The sequence below is a fragment of the Gavialis gangeticus genome, unplaced genomic scaffold (genome assembly GCF_001723915.1).
Source record: "Gavialis gangeticus isolate Ggan-Ray unplaced genomic scaffold, GavGan_comp1, whole genome shotgun sequence".
Classification (NCBI taxonomy): domain Eukaryota; kingdom Metazoa; phylum Chordata; order Crocodylia; family Gavialidae; genus Gavialis; species Gavialis gangeticus.
Genome location: NW_017729033.1, coordinates 100,029,157 through 100,051,384, shown reverse-complemented (window position 1 = coordinate 100,051,384; position 22,228 = coordinate 100,029,157). Strand labels below are relative to the sequence as shown.

The 22,228-nt window shown below is 43.0% G+C and overlaps 1 protein-coding gene across 1 annotated transcript in view; it reads right to left on the bottom strand.

The window, feature by feature from the left end:
* Nucleotides 1–425: 425 nt before the first annotated feature.
* The window catches only part of LOC109304106 (ATP-binding cassette sub-family G member 2-like), a 49,944-nt gene continuing 28,141 nt past the window's right edge, over nt 426–22,228 (bottom strand). The window contains exons 8-16 of the mRNA XM_019526612.1: nt 19,882–19,986; nt 18,328–18,578; nt 11,257–11,339; nt 7,321–7,410; nt 5,472–5,596; nt 3,297–3,451; nt 2,414–2,503; nt 1,763–1,854; nt 426–1,305 (exon numbers count right to left, since the gene is read on the bottom strand). Of these exons, the coding sequence (XP_019382157.1) occupies nt 1,155–1,305; nt 1,763–1,854; nt 2,414–2,503; nt 3,297–3,451; nt 5,472–5,596; nt 7,321–7,410; nt 11,257–11,339; nt 18,328–18,578; nt 19,882–19,986 (1,142 nt within the window). The 3' untranslated portion in view covers nt 426–1,154. The remainder of the gene's footprint in view (nt 1,306–1,762; nt 1,855–2,413; nt 2,504–3,296; nt 3,452–5,471; nt 5,597–7,320; nt 7,411–11,256; nt 11,340–18,327; nt 18,579–19,881; nt 19,987–22,228) is intronic.

Sequence of the window (22,228 nt, the reverse complement as noted above, 5' to 3'; positions counted from 1 at the left end):
CTACATCCCCCCTTCCCCCCAACCTGTCTCTCACCCCCTGCTGCCTGAATTTACATTTTCACTGACTGGCTTTTTTGTTTGCATTGCATGGCAGCCTCTGGCTTCTTTACTATTCCTTCCATCCAGGAAGAGCACACACATCAACTACAGGTGCTTCCTCAGCCTGATGAAGGGTTTTTAAAACCAAAAGCTTACTAAGATGTATTTCTCCAACTCTTCAGTTGGTCTAATATTAGACTGACCCAAAGAACCTTGTTTGCCTATGCCCTTAGACCAACATGGCTACAACCTACAGCCCTTAACACATACACAACACAAGTTTTGCTTTCAGAACCTTGAGGTGCACTTTCCCAGAAACCCCTGCACCTATCTCCTTGAAACTTGGCAGTCCTCATGCCCTCAGAAGGGGGTACCATCCCTGCTGCTTTCATCCACATCTGCCAAAAAATGAGAAAGTTATATGTATTTCAGTTATTCCCCATTATACTTTATGGCCGAATCAACAAATCTCTCTGAATCAGCACCAAATCTTTTGAAACTGATTTGGCAGAATGGATTCGGGACAATGACCCGAATCTCCGAATCAAACCACTGTCCTCCAAATCGGCCGAATCTGAATTGAATACTTCCCTATTCGCAAAGGCCTACTTCTTATGCCTTCTCCTCCCCATGACAAACATGAAACTGTGTAAACACCAGCCAAAATCTGGCCCTGACAAATTTTATGACTACATGCTGCAATATGCAGAAAGGGAAATGGGAAATAGAGCCCTGTTTTGTTGTCAGCCTATTGCTCTATACATATAAAAACAGAGAGATCTTTACAACTCAATGACCATAGGATCATTTACTTTGCTGATGGAGACTGGATGTTGACAAATTCTAAGCAGGCTTTTTGGTCTCTTAGAAAGATTAATACTAGTTTATAATTTTCATAGCCATAAGGAGAGTTCAGGTTTGCAATAAATTTCAAGAAACTACATTATAATAAATATTTACTAATGCTGAAGAGTTTTTGTTAACTTTGTTAAATTTTGAAGCAAAAAATATAAAGGAGTTTTATTAAAAAAATAGTTGTGAGTTTTTTAACCAATCAACTTATTATGCTAGTACAGAATAAGTATTACTGCTATGTATTTATTTTTCCTTTTGTTTTAAGAGAACTTCTTCATGAAGTGCAGTTTCAGATATGCAACTGTAAGGAAAATTATTGTCATGCATGCAAGGGCCACATGATTCTGCCACAGGCCCCAAGCAGTTGCTTCAACCCCTTGATTTTTCAAGTATTCTTCTCCAGTACACCACCTATAAATAAACACAAACAGAGTTTTATAAAAGATAGCTTTTTGCAAGGTATCTGCTATTTTATAAACCTTTAAACTGAAATTCCACAATGACAACAAAGACATTTTTGTACCAGCCAAGCTTCAGAAAAATACATGTAGACACTTCGAATGTTGAGGCCTCTTAACTCACATGCTCCAAACATATACATTTTTCCTCATTTTATTGAATGAGTGAAATGCAGAATGTAATGGCATTTCCGTATCGCTATGAATATCTTTACTATGTCTTTCACTAATTACCTATGTAGCATGTTATCACTGCAAACAACAAATTACAGTCATTTTTAAACAAAAAAATACTGTAAGCACCTTTCTGTAGTTGATAAGTACATTCTAATCACAGTAATGTGGATAAACTTTGTAGTCTTATAAACGTTTCATGGGAAAATTCATTTTAATATGAAACAGATACTTACGGTTGGCTGACCTGTGCATTCCCATCACTCCAACTTGTGTTAGTGCTGCCAGCACAAAAATTGAGTCCAGTAAGTTCATTGATTTGCAAAGCCTTTTAAAATCAAATTAAAACATACAAACACAAATGAGTGACTGTTTGAAGGGATAACATTTGAAGGCATAACTATTTGAAGGGATAACACAGGATTAGATTTATTTTTTTTTTAAAAATTTATTTCACAAAATATGATATCATTTACAATCTCAAAGCACATCCACCTTTTCTAATACAGTAGCACAGCTGATTTTGTTGTAACAGGCTTCCCTAGTGCTACAGGCTGTGCTATACTGCCCTGCTCTGTCTTCTGGGCAGGGAAGGAGAAGCCAGAGGGAGGGGAAGCCCAAAGCCTCCAGATGCTTCTGCAGCCAAAGTAACAAGGGAATCTGTGGTCAAGTGAGAGCCCAAGGACCATAATTCAACCCCTTGTGGGCTCCATGTAGCCCACTAGCTGAATTAAACTAAATATGTCAGGTCGTTTTTGGTGTACTTAAACAGTTTGACCTCTTCCACTTATCCACAAAACTTGAATTTATCTCTCTCCGTCACAATGAGAAGTTCTCTTTTGACAAAATATATTTAAATCCAATGCATAGCAAAATATAGCACTCACTGTCATTGCATATCGAGGAATACTGAAGTATTGGAGCCAGGAAAGCCAAGACATGATGCTTGTAAGATTTACCAGCAAGCCAGAGAAAATCTAGATTGTAAATAAACATAATAAGAAATGTAAGTCCTATTTCAAAGGAAGAAAATTAAGTTTAATTTTTGTATAGTCCCTTTTTTCATCCTTGTCACAAGCTATTTAGCAGAATTCACAGATTTCATTGGAATTTGACAGGCCATGCTGTGAGCACTTCTCCTATGGTCTCAAACTTGTGACTTCTTGGACTGTTAAGTGTACACCTTAGTGCCCATACCACCACAGCCCCCATCTCTTATAATAATCAAATATGTACAAACAACTGCCATTAGAACTAAATACCATACAAAATCTCTGAGTCATATTATAATAACAGGGAATAACAAGCGGTCAGTGACTTGGGCCAGTACCTCAGCTGTGTCAAATTTATCCTTGGCTCAGCTACAGAGAATAAGGGATATGTGGCTGTAAGCTACCTTTCTGTTCCCCCAGTCCTGAATTAACTAAGGGCAGCTCTAACCTCGGCTGGCTGCACCAATCCCATAAGGAATGCAGCACTAGCTGAAGAGCAAAGGGGCACAATCTACCATCTCTGGCCTGGCCCTTCCCCTCTTTTTCCACATTACTACTGTATTTAGTGCTATTGCTAGATGTAAGTCCCTGTCCTGGAAGGTGTTCATAGTTAGGTCCAGCTTCCTTTACAGTATTTGCGGTAAGACAAATTGGAATATCATACAGCTAAATCCTTGATCTTTCCATAATTCAGATCCAGATTATCTATATCTCAGTATTGCTCTGAACTCCACTGCCACTTGAGCTTATATCTTAATAAATAAATAATGTTACTCACTATCATAAAGACAAATGCGATGGTCATGAGTAGATTTGCTATAGCCACCATGCTCTGTCCTGCTGCAATAGCTAGTGCCATTGAAGTGGCAGTGTATGACACCATCATAAGAGTAAACATCATTATAAAGAAGGCATCTACTGTTGGCTTCAAACCTTAGAAATTAGAACAAGAGGAATGTCAGTATAATTTTGTCAGGTTGTACCATAACTTTCGTGTAAGCTTTCCTAAGATACAGATAGTAGGCCATATTTATAAGAATATATTTTGATGTAGAACAAGCAAATCTGCCTCTTCCTTTTTTCCCTGCCTCTTCTCCCCACCCAGGTAGACACCTCGGACCCTTGGCAGCAATGCCTAATAACTAGCATGAGACTTCTTTTACAAATTTCTATGTGTTAGCAGCTGTGGCAGGGGTTCAGACTCCAAAGACAGGGAGACTGAGGAATGTATTTAGAACTGTTATGGAGAGACTTAGCAGAATAGTAGGATGGAGGAAAAATATATCTTGAGACATCACAGACTGAAGTTTTCTGAACAAGCAGCAGCTCATACTTCACACAGCAGTAGGTCACAAGCAATAATTACCAAAAAATATTTAATCTATTTCCAGCAGATGGATTTGTTATAATCTAGGGACCCCTAGTGGTTGAGGATTTAACAAAAATGTCAAAATTATCTGTGTGAGAGGCAAGGTTTTCTTATGATAACTTTTGCTGCACAAACTATGTAGTTTGGATAAAGTTAGACATGCTTTTGAATACAAATCATTCTTCCTTGGGTCTGAGGTCTGAAGAATAATGTTTTGCAATTGAAAGTTTGTCTAACATTATTCCAACATCATAGTGGGTGTATTTACATGTGCAATTACCCCAACAGAATAAACTCTGGTGCAGTTTGCACAAGAGTCAGCTGCTCCTGGGTGCAGCATTTACATGTGTGCCTGGGTTCACAGCAATTTGAGCTGGAATGGAGCAGGCCCAGGTTGGCAGGGATCCCAGGGGTAAGTCCCAGTCTCCTGCTGGCAGTGTTGGGGCCGGCTGAGGCACAAGAGTGTTACAACATGAGGCTAACCAGCAGGCAACCCCACACTGCAGCACCCTTGAGCCCCAGCCAGGCCTGGTCACCATTTACATACGTATTTTGGTGCAGTAAATGACTCCGCCACAGGATAGTACTTGTCCCAGACAGTACTATCCTACAGTGTAGTTAATTAATTTACTGTGCCCCAATATGGGTGCATATGTAGATGGTGACGCTTTACTGGGGAGCTGGTTAGTCAGCTCCACAGTAAAGTGCACATGTAGATGCACCCAGTTGTTCCAATAAAAGATATCACCCTAAGAAATCCTTGCCTCTCTCATAATATCGGATCATCACAGCTACAACATGACTCTTGCACTATTAAATCAAATGTTTCTCAGCCATATAAATGGCCCTTACTATATATCCTGGTAGTTTCAGAATATCTCATATCCTCAAGAAGAAAGCTTCAGAGTAAGTGATGATTTATTTTACTTTAAGCTCTAAAAAACCCTAAATATTTTAACTGACTGAATTCTTTCTCCATGAAAGCTTTTGAGATGACTTGCCTGAAATGTGTGATGAACATGGTATTTGAAACTGCATTAGTGGTTTAAAAAAGGATAGCTGCAGTTTTGGTGTCCTTTTTAACAAGGGAAACTACCACTTAAAAGAGTAGGCTGACATCAGTGTCCAGAAGACTGAGGTCTTACATTAGGCTTTTCTTTTGCTAGGTATTCTTATTTTATTCGTATTTTACGATGGAACAATTTTAAAAAATCACTGAAAGAAAAGAGAATGGCATGGAAGCCATTATAGAACCATCAAAAATGATGCTGAAACTCATGTTTCAGGGACAATACAAATTAAATATATTGCAAACTTCTATCTTGAAGATTTGCAGGTGTGCTCTGTCCAGCAATTTGCATTATAGGGCAAATAGCAACCTGCAGACATTCCACCCAGTAAGAGAAAACAGTGTCACAACGAGGTGTTGCACGTACAGAGGGAAAAGATGTAAGAAGGAAGATTTGACCTAACCTACCCCTTGGATACCAGAACTGATTGACAGGTGCTTAAGTGAATGTCCTTTGTTGGTTATGATTCACTTTTCTTTTTAGTTTTAATGCAACTTTTGGATAGGGCACTTGCCTAACATGAAATAAACTATACAGGTGAAGATGATGCTTGGCATAGTCCTCATGGGTATTAGATCAGCCATTAATTTGGAGATGAAATATGCAGACATTCTGTAGTACCCACTGATATATTCATGTCTAGAACACAGAAATATATACAATATGTTACAGATTATGTCAGAGTAGCAAAACAATCAAACCATTTTAATATGAGCTAGATTTTGCTAAATCATGCATGCAGTTCTGAATGGAAAAATAGGCTATGTTGTGGCCAGTAAGCTGTCATAGTATTCATAGTAATTACATGTGGGAATGTACTTGCATTTTTATGCACATAATTGTATGCACAGTACTCAGCATCATAAAGCATCAAATTCATTATAAAAGAAATAGATATGTCTATAGAAAAGGACAACTTTCTTGTGTCATGGCTTGTAGTCCACCAATTCATTTCTAGCAATGATATCTAGAAAACATTCCAGGAAAAGGAGCAGTAAAGGCATTGACCCTGCAGCTGCCCCTCTCCCTTGTTCTCTGCAGCTTCCCCAGATTGGGAATCTGTGTGGGGGATGTGTGGAGAACAGACTGCCTCATATCTCCTGGCCCTTGGGGAATGGAGAGGCAGGACAAACACCTTACCTGCTCTCTGAGCAGGGGACCTGGGCACTGACTTTTTTATTTATTTATTTTTATTTGATTTCAAAGCCAGAGCCTGCAACTTCATGCATGGGGCTGCAGGTGCAGGGGCCTGCAGGTGCTACACAAAGGGGAAACACCCATAGGCAGCAGAATTTAAAAGCTGGTGTCTGTAGCCCTGCATAAGTAGCTATGGATGCAGGGCTTGAGTCCCACACAGCACTTCAAACACGGTGCCTACAACCTGCCCCTGGAGTGGAAGGGACAGAGGGCAAAGCCCCTTGTTGGAGGAAGAGGTTGGGAGCTTTGACCTGCTGCTCCCTTCCCAAACTTGTCCAGGAGGGGAGAGGAGGGCTGAGAGAGAAGCATACAAACATGTGTTCTTGTGAGAGAAACTCTCAAGGAAGATCTTCCAGGTTGTTACCTAGAAGAGCTTCTCCCAGAAGAGGCATGTTCCCTCAGGGAAAAACTGAACAAACACCTATACATTTGTCATTTCTACCAGGAGAACAGCAATTGTCCTGGTATAAATACAAGGCATTTCAGAGGTGCTTTAGTTCAAAAGCTCACTGCTGCTGTTTTCTCTGCGCTGACATGCATTTCGCTGCTTATACAACTGCACACAGCGCAGCACCGTACGCATCAGCTCACTTGCAGAACAGACTCAATTAATCAAGTCTAGTCAGGAGCAGTGGATCTCTGGCAGGCTGCTGAAGGAAAAGGTATGTGTATAAGTGCCCGTAATGTCCATACATGCCATACAGTCCATAAAGTTCCAAGTATCTGATTAGGCAATAAGAGCAATTCCATCTGATTTTGGTATTAAACCATACACAGATCTAATGATCTGAAATGGACAGTTCATGAACCAAGTCTGAAAAAGCTTCTGGAGAATCTCTTCTAGGTAACAACCTGGAAGATCTTCCTTGAGAGTTTCTCTCACAAGAACAAATGTTTGTGTGCTTCTCTCCCAGTTTGATTGTAACTGCTGGTATTTATGGACAAAACCAATTGCAAAAATCATGATGGGTTTGCAAACAATTCACATATAGGATAAAATAATTCATTTGCAATGAATATTAATTACTGAGAATAGTTTGACCAACTTGATTAAGCATACGGAGATGACAATTTAGTAAGGTAACAAAAAGACCAACAAGTGTCAACAACAGAGTAAGTAACACTATAAGTAGGCAATGTCACCCATAACATAATGCTTTACTTACATAAATATCTTTTTTTCTACAACAAAAAGTTCAATAGCTGAAATACTGCTGAAACACTGGTTGGTGGTCATGAAGAACATTGCACCAACTCTAAGGAAAAATGAATATTAACAGTTATTGAATTAACTGCATAAAATATTTAAATTATTTGATAATATCCAAAACCTGTATATTATACTGTGTCTAAACCTTTCTATAGGATGACTGGAATCCATTGGTATGTGCTGTGCTAACCTACAACTTCCATAATTAACACAAAAATTGTCTCTATTTCCTTATTTCTCAGAAGAACTTCTAAGAGTAGGCGCTTTCATAGTTTCATAGTTAGTAGGGTCAGAAGGGACCTGAGCAGATCATCAAGTCTGACCCCCTGCCATGGGCAGGAAAGGATGCTGGGGTCAAACAACCCTGGCTAGGTGATTATCTAGCCTCCTTTTGAAGACCCCCAGGGTAGGAGCGAGCACCACTTCCCTTGGGAGTTGGTTCCAGATCCTAGCTGCCCTGACTGTGTAGTGCCTCCTGATATCTAGCCTGAATCTACTCTCAGTCAACTTATGATTGTTGTTCCTTGTTACTCCCAGTAGTGCTTGGGGGAACAGGGACTCTCCCATTGCATGCTGGTCCCCCTTGGCCAGTTTACAGACGGCCATCAGATCCCCTCTCAGCCTTCTCCTGTGGAGCTGAACAGGTTCAGGTCCCGTAGCCTCCAATCATAGGGCCTGCCTTGCTGTCCCCTGATCATGCGAATGGCCCTCCTCTGGACTCTCCCAGTGCTGGCCACATCCCTCCTGAAGTGCGGTGCCCAGAACTAGACGCAATACTGCAACTGTGGCCTGACCAGTGTCGTATAGAGGGGGAGGATCACCTCCTTGGACCTGTTCATGATGCATCTGTAGATGCGTGACAAGGTGAGGTTAGCCTTCCTGACCGTGTCCTCACATTGGCGGCCCATGTTCATTTTGGCATCAATAATGACTCCAAGATCCTTTTCTGCCTCTGTGCTGACAAGAAGGGAGTTCCCCAGCCTGTAGGTATGCTGCTGGTTCTTCCTCCCCAGGTGCAGCACCTTGCACTTGTCAGTATTGAAACCCATCCTGTTTTTATCCGCCCACCCCTGTAACCTGTCCAGAACTAGTTGCAGCTTGTCCCTCTCTCCTAGCGTGCCCACTTCTCCCCACATCTTAGTGTCATCTGCGAATTTGAACAAGGTGCTTTTCACCCCCTCATCCAAGTCACTGATGAAGATGTTGAACAGTGTGGGCCTGAGGACCGAGCCCTGGTGAATCCCACTGCCCACATCCCTCCAGGTTGAAAATGACCCATCCACCACCACTCTCCGGGTGCAGACCTCCAGCCAATTTGCAACCCATCTGACTGTGTAGGCATCGACACCACAGTCACCTAATTTTTTTAATGAGAATGGGGGGAGAGACAGTGTCAAAGGCCTTTCTAAAGTGTAGAAAGACTATGTCCACTGTATAGTCTTTCATACAAGATTTTCTTTTTTTCTTTTTTATTTCTTCCCGGCACCACATTTACATTGTTTTCCAGCACCACCTTTACATGTGCGCCCAGGAATGCAGCACATTGGGCTGGGTCAGAGCACCCCAGCTGGCAGAGGGCCCGAGGAGTCAGTCCGCTAGCCTGGGGCTGCTCTGACCCAATTCCATGTGCCTCACCCAGCCACATCAGCTTCTACATGTGTGGTGCTGTGGAGTTAATTAGTTTCCTGTGGCCTAAAAGGGCTTCATGTGTAGGCACATGTTTACTGTGGAGCTAATTAGTATACTTGGCAATAAACATCTCTTGTAGATGTGTCCAGTGAGGTATAGCCTGATTCTGCTCTTCATGAAATTAAAGGTAAAAATCCTTTTGACTTGAACAGGAGGAGGTCCTAATTCTGAAGAAAGCTTTTGAGCTATCTGAGTGATGACTGCAATATTTATTATTGTAATATATGGGTGACAGCATTTTGGATGGACTCAAAAAAATGAAAAAGATTCAACTGATTTACTTAGAGGTTTTTTTAATCACCTTTAAATTGATACCAGGTATAGAAAAATTTAGTTTCCAAGATCTTTTTCAGAAGGTATGGGAAACTGAAAAAGAGAAATAAGAAGATAGAACTATCTGCTAAAATTAAAGACCAACATTTTCAAACTTGTATGTCAAATGTAAGGCTACAGTAGGCACTGGGTGCATGGGCACTTTACTGTGAAGTAACGTAGTTTACTGCTCAGTAAGCATGTGCATCTACATGTGCACATGTTTACTATGTGGTAAACCTTGTAAATCATAACTAAACTTGCTACCTGTAAATGCAAGTACCAAATTTACTTGCGATTACTAACTGCACAGTAGCACTCATGTAGACACCTGACTGGGAGCAAATTTGCTCCTGATTAGCCAGCCACCAAGGGACAGGAGATTGCTCCCTGCCCCCAGGAACTTCCTGCTGCCAGGGTGGACTCCACCACCGGAGTCCGGGTGGGGACTACATCCCCCTGCACCAGCAGCAGGGAGCTTCAAGGTCATGATCAGGGAACAGGGGCTGGGAGATCCTTATCTCCCAGTGCCAGCTCTGCAACCACAAGACAGGCAATGGAAGATCCTTATCTCCCAACGCAAGCTCCACTGTCACCGGACTTGAGCTGGGAGGTCCTTTTCTTACAGAGCTGAGCAGGAAACAGGCTCTCCCACCTCCACCCCATGATCAAGGTGTGCAGTGATAGAGGCAAGGGGCTTGGAAAGAGCTGCAGATGTGAGGCAAATCCCAGAAGGGGACTTGCTGCTAGCTGCCCCAACAGTGGATCAAGGCAGGGGGATGGGACGTGCCCCTCCCCTTCAGCTTTTTCCAAGCCCCCTGTCCTGATCAGGGAGCTGGGTCTGGGAGCTCCCTGCTGCTGGGGCAGGGGGACACTGTCTCTGCCTCAGCCGCAGGCAGCCCTCCCCCTGCCTCCCAGGGGCAGGGAGTAAAGCCCCAGCCCTGGCTAGGAGACAACTGTTTCCTGGCCTGGTGGTCCCTGCCAGCCCCTGGGCTAGCATCCAGGGGGATACTAGAGCTCCCCTTGGTGGCAGCAGGGGCCCATGAGCAGCAAATCTGCTCCCCCTTTCTTACACGTGTAGACATCTGCCTGGGAGCAATCCTCGTGAGTAAACTGCTCCCGGATCTAATGCATGTGTAGACACACACCCATTTAAGAATGGGTAGATCACAAGAGCTGCTAAGTATCCATAGCTTCCACTTGTATATGTTTCTGATGATAACTTTTATATAGAAAACTTTTATATCACTACTTCTGATGATAACTTTTATATAGGCACTTAATACACATTTAGATCTTTATTATGCAAACACTGAAGCAGTTGAGTAATCTGTGCTTGTGTCTGCCTGTATAAAGTTAAGCATATGTGTAAAATTTTTGCAGGATCTTAGATAGCTAGCTTCAGGCAACAAAGTCCAAAAATGTTGACCAAAACATTTTACATAAAGGGAATCTTTGCAGACAATAGTTAATGGTTGCAGTGGTTAATATTTAATTATGTATTTTAATACACTGTATACTTTTCAGTAATCTTGTACTGCAGACCTAGAACATTGTGTGGAATTATACTTTGCTACACAAATATCCCATGGACTACTTGTACAAGTTACTACACGGGATAAGTCAAATTTATAGAACTGGTCCTTAGGGCTTCATTCTACAATGAGCTGATGCAGGTGGAGGGATCTATACATAGAGTTTATGATAAGATTAAGGCTTATTTTGTAATTTACAGATTAGAGAGAAGGGTCTAATTTAAACTGATAGCTACAGCTTTCCACAAAAGAGCAAAGTAGTTAATTTTTAGTCTAAAAAATTATCAGTACCTGTAAAAAAAAATAACAGCATGTTTTACCAAAGCTTTCAAGGTTTAGGCTTAAAATTGACTAACCTGTTTTGTATGCCAGTAAAATCATTTTTCACTCCAAAGAAAATAGCACCTACCACAAGTCCTAGGAAAACTGTTACACAAAGCTTAAAAAAAAGAAAGAAAAAAGAAGAATTTCATATAACATACATTTGTATTTTAATGAACACTTCTTAAATGTTCAAAATTGCAAAATCTTTATGAAATGTAGCTGGTAAATACAGACTTAAAAGAAACATAAGAGATGAGAAAATGAAGGATAATAGCCGACAGCAAGAAGGCACCATGGCCACCCCCTGCCTGCAGAGCCGTGAGGGCAGCAAGGTTCAGCAAGGCGGGGGGGAGTGTATTTCTGTGCCCACTCCCAGGAGCAGGGTGGGGGAGTGAGGGCAGTGGTGCCCCTCTGCAGACAGACATGGGGCAGGGGGCCTGCATGCAAGTGCTGCCGCCATCACCCTGTGCCACTGCCTCCCAGGAGCAGGGCCAGGGGGCCGAGGGCAGTGGCACTCCTCTGTGAGCTGTGCAGGTGCTGCCCACCCAGCCAGACACAGCAGTGTGGAGCTTGCATGCGGCAGCCATCACCACCGCCACCCACCACCCTGCACTTTGAGTGGGGGCAGAAAAGAGGCTCGCACATGGCGGCAGCGACCACCACCCACCACCTCCCACTCCACATCCAGCTGCCACCACCAGAAGGGGTACACCTGTTAAAAAAGGTTGAAAACCCCTTGTCTAGAGCATACATTAATCATATTTTTTGGCCATGAATCAGGCTGCTTGCAGACATTAAAAAAAAACAAAAAACAGCACTTTAAACTTAATGAGCTCCCGTACCAATCCCAGTGTATGCCCATAAAAAGCAGCATATTAGCTGGACTCAGCTCACCCAACATCTGTATTGATTGGGTGCTTTAGTGGGGCTTTTTTGGCACTTTTATCTAATAGCTGATTGACTCAGCTATTAGATAAAAGCACCTGCCTGATCCATACAGATGCTGTGGAGCTGGGCCAAAGTAACATACAGTTTATGGAGTAACATATTTTTTTTTAACATCTGCAAGCAGCTTATATGCCCTTTTGAATACTATGATGGAACTAGCAAATTGCCTGTCATGAATGACATGGGGGGGAGCGGGCAGGGACGGAGCAATGCCACCCAGTGCCCTGTGGTGCAACTGCTTTGCTGCCAGACTAGAACTGTGCAACTGTAACATTTTTAAATAGCAAAGATATGAATGGATTCAGTGATATAATCTAAATGATTAAAGTATGTATGTCATAGTCTCTTAAGAATAACTGCAAGTGATGAAAATCTCAGCAAGAATGATGGTATCAGGCAGTTCACTCATGTTTAATCATGCAGGATGTATGAATCTTTACACTAGAAAGCATTTGATCCATGGTACCATATTGTTAAGAACCTGCAGAAAGAACCAAATGTCAAGGATAATTCAGCCACTAAACCAGCTGTAGTGGGAAACAAGGATCATATCAAGACCAATTTGGAGTGGATTAGCAAGCAGGGTTTAGTTAACTCTGTACCATTTACAGAATGTATTGAAAATCCATTCTTAATGAGGCTTGGAAGATGGAAAAGATTGTGAGAAAAGAGTCAGGGCCATTAACCCTGGCATATTATAATGCCCTTGAGAATATAATACTTGTCACAAGGTCAAGCTTTTACAAAGCAATTATTAAGGATATCCATAATATCAGCATACCAACATATTTATACATAAAGCCTTTTTTTACTTTTAGGGATTCTGAATAGATTTCCACAATGATTGTGATTTAATTTTAATCAAAATATTTTCTAGATCCAGACAATTTATAGCAGTGATAAAAAATGACTTTTTTTTATACTTTTACATTGATCTGGATCATTTCATATTATTCAGAGGCAGAATTCAAATGGGACTTTTCCTATAGTAAGGACTGCTGGATCAGGCCTATAAAAGTCATTTCATAAGGGATACTTCATTCTCCAGAAGAAATTAATAATACATTCTTTGCTTAATATTGACCTATAGATTTAAATTTACCCATGAACTTTGTAAACATGATGAATTCTCCAAAAAGCAATGCTAAGTAGACTGTATAAAGCCTATACTATAGAATATACTTCTACTCCTTTAAGATGCTACAACTGAGTTGCGTTTTACCTTATACATTTTGCAGAAAGCATAATGTTCCTTAGGAGATTATGTCAAGCAATATACATTTTAGGAGATCAGGAAAACATAGATTTCATAGACATTAAAGGCTGGAAGGGACCCGGAAGATCATCGAGTCCAGCCCCCTGCCCAGAGGGCAGGAAGTGAGCTGGGCTCATAGGATCCCAGCAAGATAAGCATCCAATTTGCTCTTGAAGGTGTTCAATGTAGGTGCTTGAACCACCTCCGATGGCAGGCTGTTCCAGACCTTGGGGGTTCGGACAGTAAAGAAATTCTTCCTTATGTCCAGCCTGAAACGGTCTTGCAGTAGTTTATGACTGTTCAACCTCGTCATCCCTTGGGGTGCTCTGGTGAACAAACGTTCCCCCAGATCCTGGTGGTCACCCCTGATAAACTTATAGGTGGCCATCAGATCACCCCCAAGCCTGTGCTTTTCCAAGCTAAAGAGCCCCAAGGCTCTCAGCCTGTCGTCGTAAGGTCTGTTTTCCTGACCTCCGATCGTGCGCGTGGCTCTTCTCTGGACTCTCTCAAGCTTCTCCACATCCTTTTTGAATTGCAGAGCCCAAAACTGGACGCAGTACTCCAGCTGCAGCCTCACCAAGGCCAAGTACAAGGGGAGAGTAACATCCCGGGATTTGCTTGAGAAGCATCTATGGATACAAGCCAGCGTTTTGGTCATTTTAGTAGCCACAGCATCGCATTGCAGGCTCATGTTCATTATGTGGTCAGTGATGACCCCCAAGCCTCTTTCTTCCGTAGTGCTAACCAGCGTAACACTGCCGAGCCTATAAGGATGCTGCAGGTTTTTCCTCCCAAGGTGGAGAACCTTGTATTTTTCAGTGTTAAACACCATCAGGTTCTCGTCCGCCCATTTCCTGAGCCTGTCCAGGTCAGCCTGGATCACCTGCCTGTCTTCTGGCATGGATGCTTTGCCCCAAAGTTTGGTGTCATCGGCAAACTTGGCCGGTCCACTCCATCTTAGTGATAGTGTTGTCCACCAGAACTTAATTAATTTATGAACTATAGTTAATGATAAGTTGGCTCATTCAGTTTCCCTGGTGGGGTGGCGGGATACAACTGGTCAAACCCTGAAGTGTAACTAAACTGCAGAGTGCATTCAGAAGAGTGGATCAGACTGTGAGGACTAGCTTTGCAGTGTTTGCTGTAATAGGGAGGAGATACATGAAACTACTTTCATCCAGCTACTACCAGAGAAAATATAACATACAGGTTTCCCTCGTTTTATGCTGTACATGCGTTCCTGGAAAACAGCATGTAACTCAAATTTGCATAAAGGGAACCCATTTTACAATGTAACAAATAGGGATACATTACAAGACCTTGACTGTACTGACCCCCAGACCCATTTCTACCACTTTTACAAGACAATTTTGGTATTTACCAACAGCAGACAGTACACACAAGCACAGGGCACTATTATAACGGGGTTGGCAACTACAGAAACACGTGTCACAGACAACAAGCAAGGAGCACAGATCCACACAGGAGACTATATTTTTGTGCGTGCCACTCCCACAATGCACCGCACAAAGCAGCTGACTGCACGCTTCCACCACACTGATTGCATGAGTGAATTTACCTCACATATAATGGATTTTTGGTCTAAAAAGGGTCATTGCATAAGAGTAAATTTGCACATGCAGAACCCACATAAAGCAAGGGAAACGTGTAGTTTTATTCAAGGAAAATTGTATCAGAAACATTTAATATCCTTCTATGACAAGAAAACCAACTCCTTGAAAAAAGACAACGCTTAATTTATCTAGACTGAAAACTTTTGACACAGTAACTTATGGACAGTTACTGATCAGACGGGAAAGGACAGGGATCAACATTACAAACATGAGGCAAGTAAGGAATTCGCTCAAAGAGAGATTACAGAGGGTGATGCTGAAAGGCAAGTTATCTGACTGGAGGGTGGTTATCAGGGATCTGTCTGAGGATGTATCTATCCTGTTTAGCCTTTTTATTAGCAAACTTAGTAGTAGAACTAGAACTCTCCTCATGCAATTTGAAGATGACACTGAGATAGGGAGTACTGTCAGGATGAATACTAGATTATTTTACAAGAGGCTTTAGATAATCTTGTGGAATGGAACATTAGCAATTCAATTTAACAGCAGGGAGCGTAAAGTCATGTACTCAGGGATTAAAAACCAACGCTTTGGTTATAAGAGGGGCACGTACACTGGAAACTACGGCGGAAGAGAGGAACCTAAGTGTATTGATTGATTGGATGACTGTGAACTACCAATGTGATGTGGTTATGAAAAAGCTAAAGTAGTTCTAGCATGTATGGGGTGAAGTATCTCCCGTAGAGAGAAGGAAATACTACTGCCATTATATAAGACACTGATAAGACACCAAGAAGACAGTGTGCAATTCAGATCACTACTCTTCAGGGTAAAAAAATAACTTAAATTGAACAGGTTGACAAAGGGCCAATACGGTTAAGGAAATGAAGCTTTTTTTATATGAAAGAAGAAATTTGACTTGTTTCATTTAACAAAATAGGGTTTGAGAGGAGACATGATTACTTTTTAGAAGTACATTTAGTGGGGTAAATGTTAAGGAAACAGAAGAACTTTCTAGGAGGAGAAACAACACTGGACAAGATTTGAACCAGGGGTCAGCAACCCCCAGCATGTGTGCCGAGCACAGCACGCAAGGTCATTTTGCTCAGCAAACCAACACCAGCCTGGGCTCTAGGCAGCTGCTGCCAGCCACAAATCCTGGGCTGCTCCCAGAAGGTGGCTGGGAAACTGCAAGCCCTGCTGCAAGCTCCATGGTTGGCAGCAGCTACCCAGAGCCTGGGCCGGTTGCAGCCAGGAGGCTGCAAACATCTGCTCTGGGCTCCAGCATAAGCTCCATACCGATCGGTGCACGTGCATCTCGGAGCAGATGGTGTGGGAGGGGCCTGAGGCAGTGCAACCCCGGCCTCTTCCCTGCTGCTGGCACAGAGCTGATGACTGGGCTCCAGAGCCCAGAGCAGCTGTTTGTAGCCAGCCTGGGGCATCTGCAGCAGGCAGGCTGCAAACAGCTGCGCCGGGCTCCACAGCCCCAGCATCAGCTCCATGCTGGCGGCGACTGCACATGCACCTTAGAGCAGACAGCAGAAAGACTGTGCTGCCTCAGGCCCTATTCCCACCATCTGCTCTGAGAAGCGCATGCACCTGCCAGTATGGAGCTGATGCCAGAGCCCAGAGCAGCTGTTTGCAGCCTCCCGGCTGCAGCCAGCCCAGGCTCTGGTAGCTGCTGCCAACCACAGAGCCCAGGCTGCTTGCAGCAGGGCTTGCAGCTGAGCCCACCTGACTCCCACCTGTTCTGAGCCCAGCCCCACACCAGGACAAGGCTGGCACTGCCCCTTGCCAGGAGCACTGCACCTTTCGTGGGCTTAGCTGTGTGAGGTAGGTGGGTGGTTGGGCTGATGGGCAGGCTCCAAGCCAGGGCCTCAGCCAGCTGCACTGCAGCCCAGGGGCTGGCTCCCCAGGGAAGCACATGGACCCTGGTGGGACCAGGGCACTGTTGGACTTTGTCCATTGGCCCAGGAGGCCAGCTCCATGCACCCATGCATCTGGTTCTGTGTGTTGGTCTGCCTCTGTCTGGTTCTGTATGTCTGTGCGCGCGCACGTCTGGTTCCAGATGTGTGTGTGCATGCGTCTGGTCTGGGTGTGTTCTCATTCTCTGTGTTTGTGCACAATGGTTCTCTGTGTGCGTGTCTAGTTCTGTCCCTGCTCTCCTTTTTCTTTCTCTCTCTCCCCTTTCCCTTATTTGTCTCTTTTTTTCTCTCTCATTGCAACATGCTCAACAAAAAAGGAATACAAAACAACAAAGGCAACATTTATGATTATTAAATATACTAATATGCAGTGCGTCCTGCCATGTACCCCCCCCCGCCCTCATTTTGTTTTTCTGCATGCCAGCACTCCAGCACCTTCCAAGGTAGACGTGGGTTTTTTCAGCACTCCAGCCAAAAAACTTTGCCTACCCCTGCTATAAACTGACTATGAAGAAATTCAGATGGAGATTTGATCTATCAGAGAATCATAGAATCATAGAATCAATGAGTCGGAAGGGACCTAGACAGATCATTGAGTCCAACCCCCTGCCATGGGCAGAAAGGAGCACTGGGGGTAGCAGGGGTCATAAGACCCCAGCCAAGCGCCTATCCAGTCTCCTCTTGAAGATCTCCAGGGAAGGTGAGAGCACCACCACTCTGGGAAGCCTATTCCAGGCTCTGGCCACCCTTACCGTGAAGTAGTTCTTCCTAATATCTAACCTAAACCTATCCTCCCTCAGCTTGTGGCCATTGTTCCTGGTGACTCCAAGGGGGGCCCTGGTGAACAGACTTTCCCCGAGTCCCTGCTGGTGGCCCCTGATAAGGTTGTAGGCAGCCACAAGATCCCCCCTCAGTCTCCTCTTGCGGAGACTGAAAAGATTCAGGTCCCTCAGCCTCTCCTCATAGGGCTGGCCACAGAGGCCCCCAACCATACGAGTGGCCAGAAAAGTTAAAGTTTGTGATGGTCTTCTTAGCCAAGTAGCGGAAGCAAAGAATGTGAATTGTTTTAGCACTAGACTTGTGAAGTTTATGGAAGTATAATAGCCTATAAAGCAAGAGGATACGGAGTTCTTGGTTCAAAAAACACAGGGTATGACATAATTAAAGTAAAACTTGAGCCACCTTAACTAAAATACGGTAAATTAAAATAATCTATTGAATATCCTTTTCATGCTGCTATTTCAGAGCACTCAGCATACCATTTTATGGTCCTGATTTTTAGATATTATTCTGTTTTCATAGATTCAATTTTTAGATGCACAAAATTTCACCCAACTGATTTTCAGATAGAAATGGACTAAATCAAATCATACTTAATATTCGTAGATTAACTGGGTTTACCTGAGCTATGGAGGCTTGAGGATTGCCAATTAAGTTTTTAAACGTACGTCTGGACACCCATTTGAGCTGATGAAAAAAGGAAGTTGTGTATGTAATTTGTCTGAAACTGAACTTTGTTTTCTTTTTATTTTGCAAAGAAATATTCTCTAGTACTGCTTTTGTTTCTCTGTAGTATGTAGAATTGGAATACTGCTCTGCTAACTTCTCTGCCAGAGTCTTCTCATGGTTGATGTGTTCTTCAACATTATTTTCTGGTTAAAGAGAAAAAAAAATTGTTATCTCTTATTGAATTCACAGGAAAAATAAATTCTCCAACAGTCATGCTTGTTCTTTTTATTACTAATCAATGAGATAGCAATTATTTGGTGAAATTAATTAATTGGTAAATCATTTAGTGAAATAAATTAATTAACACAGTCTGGTAGCAGCCGATACAAAATACTATAAATAATTTACAATTCTGCTAAGCAGAAATTATCTGTTTTTTGACTACATGTAAGTCACAGAAACTACAGATTGTGTCTTACAGCAAGCTGACCTGATAAAGTCTGCCACTGAATTTCAAAGCCGAGATACTGTTAAATCATAATACATGAACGAGTCTCCCACTGAATTTCAAAGCCAAGATACTGTTAAACCATAATACATAAACGAGTTTCCTCTATGGCTCCCTGCAAACAGTCAATCTCTTAAGCTGGTGAAATTGTTTTAGAGCAGCCCTCTATATGGCTGTCTTCTGGAGAGATCTCCCAAGTCCCACAGGAATGGATTTCTGCTATAGCAGTTGTTTCCCCCCTGCCTTCCTCCTTCCCCTCAATTTTAGCCCAGTTTCTGTTTTTCAGGGTACAAATAGAGCATACATGTATTTGCCATATTAGCTATCAAGTGTGTAATGCAAATAGAATCTTGTAAATTCTATGCATTTCCTTGACCAGATGGTATCACATTACATAAATATACAAATATGTTTGTGTGTGTGCAAGCACACATGTACATATAAAACATAATATACACACATTATCTAGTTGTACATAACATCTAGTCACTGAAGAGGACTAAGCGACAGAGACATTTTACCCAGTCTGAAATGACAATATAGGAAAAATGTAGCTCTAGTTTTGCAAAATTGCTATTTAAATTTACCAGCCTACTTGCTTGCCATTTGCTAGGATGATGATGGAAAGTAAATAACGAGTGAACTATCCACCTATTCACTTCCATGTGCGAGAGAGAGAGAGAGAGAGTGTGTGTGTGTGTGTGTGGAAGCAATGCAGGTCACAGAAGCAGTCCCAATCTGCCATATGCCAGTAAGTTGAAAACTAAGAAACATCAGATGCCAAGGGACCCATTGTCTGTAACTTTCTCTCTCTCTCTCTCTCTCTCTCTCTCTCTCATTCACACACACACACACACACACACACACACACACTGTGCACACAAAGCTATTGGTTATGCCAAATACCTAAAAGTTAACTTTGAGAGGAAAGATAAATGCAAAATATTTTGTCACAGTACAGATCAGTTTTTAGTCCACAAAGAACTTCAGTGTCATACCCAAGTCAGCTTCATCTGTCTTGTTCAATGTCACAGCAGTTGAGTCTCCATTAATGACATCCAGAAAGAAATCAGCAGGATTGTTATATGGCTCACACTCATAACCTGCAAGGAAATAGTATTAGGTCTCCAAAACAAGTCATTCTACAGATAGCAAAATGTTTTGCAGTGCATTTGTTCATGAGTCAGATCCCAATCCGTTTACTTGTGCTGAATAGTAACTTAGAATCATAGAAAATTAGGGTTAGAAGGGACCTCAGGAGGTCATCTAATCTAACCTCCTGCTCAAAGCAGTACCATCTCCAACTAGATCATCCCAGCCAAAGCTTTGTCTAGCCGGGTTTTGAAAACCTCCAAAGATGGAGCTCCCACCACCTCTCTCGGTAACCTGTTTCAGTGTTTTACTACTCTCCTAGTGAGCATATTCTTCCTAATATCTAACCTAAACTTCCCTTGCTGCAACTTGAAACTGTTGCTCCTTCTGGCATCTGCCACCACTGAGGACAGTTTAACTCCATCCTTTTTTGAACCCCCTTCAGGTAGTTGAAGGCTGTGATTAAATCACTCCTCAATCTTCTCTTCTCTAGATTAAATAAGCTGAGTTCCATCAGTTTTTCATCAGAAGTCAAGTCCCCCAGCCCACTCACCATTTTTGTTTCACTCTGCTGGACTCTTTCCAATTTGTCCACATCCTTTCTGTAGTGGCCCAAAACTGGACACAGTACTCCAGATGTGGCCTCACCAGTGCTGAATAATCACCGAAGGAGAATAATCACTTCCCTTGATCTAGTGGCAACGCACCTACCAATGAAGCCCAGCATGCCATTAGCCTTCTTGGCAACAAGGGCACACTTCTGGATCATATTCAGCTTATTGTCCACTGTAACCCCCAGGTCCTTTTCTGCAGAGCTGCAGCCCAGCCAGTCAGCTCCCAGCTTGCACTGGTGCATGGGGTTGCTCCATCCTAAGTACAAGACTTTACACTTGTCCTTGTTGAACCACATGAGATTTCTTTTGGCCCAATCCTCCAATTTGTCTAAGTCACTCTGAATCCTAGCCCTACCCTCCAGCATATCTACTACTCCCCCCAGCTTGGTGTCAACTGCAAACTTGCTGAAGGTGCACTGTGTGCCATCTTCCAGGTCGCTGATGAAGATATGGAACAAAACCAGCCCCAGGACTGACCCTTGGGGCTCTCCACTTGATACTGGCTGCCAACTAGACATTGAGCCATTGATTACTACTCTCTGAGCCTAATGCTTCAGCCAGTTTTCTATCCACCTTACAGTCCATTCATCCAACCAACCCATACTTCCTTAGCTTGCCTGCAAGAATATTGTGGGAGACTGAATCAAAAGCCTTGCTAAAATCAAGGTACACCACATCTACAAGTCTCTCTGCATCCACAGAGCCAGTCACCTCGTCATAGGAGGCAAACAGGTTGGTCAGGCATGACTTGCCCCTGGTGAATCCATGCTGACTGTTCCTGAGAAATTAATTTCTTGAGGATCTGCTCCATGATTTTTCCAGGGATGGAGGTGAGGCTGACTGGTCTGTAGTTCCCTGGATCCTCCTTGTTCCAATTCTTAAATATGGGCCCTTTTCCTATCATCTGGGACCTCTCTTGATCACCATGAGTTTCCAGAGATAATGGCCAATGGCTCTGAAATCACATCAGCTAACTCCCTCAGCACCCTTGGGTGCATTTCACCTGGCCCCATGGACTTGTACACGTCCAGTTTTCTAAGTAGTCCCTAACCTGTTCTTTCAGCACTGAGGGCTGCTCACCTCCTCCTTAAACTGTGCTGCCTGATGCAGTAGTCTGGAAGCTGACCTTGCCTGTGAAAACTGAAGCAAAAAAGGCATTGAGCACTTCACCCTTTTCTGCATCCTCTGTCACAAGGCTGCCTCCCCCATTCAGTAGGGGGCCTATGCTTTCCCTGATCCGCCTCTTGCTACTGACGTACTTGCAGAAACCCTTCTTGTTACCCTTCACATCCCTTGCTAGCTGCAACTCCATTTGTGCTTTAGCCTTCCTGACTCCATCCCTGCATGCCTGAGCAATGCTCTTATATTCTTCCTTAATTATTTGTCCAAGTTTCCACTTCTTACAGGCTTTCTTTTTGTGATTAATTTACTAAAGACTTTCCTGTTAAGCCAAGCTGGTCTTCTGCCATACTTGATAATCTTCCTGTGCATCGGGATAGTTTGTTCCTGTGCTGTCTGTAAAGTTTCTTTAAAATAGAACCAGCTATCCTGGAATCCTTTCCCCCTCATGCTGGCCTTCCAGGGGAACCTGTCCATCAGTTCCCTGGGCAAATTGCTGTCTGCTTTTCTGAACTCCAGG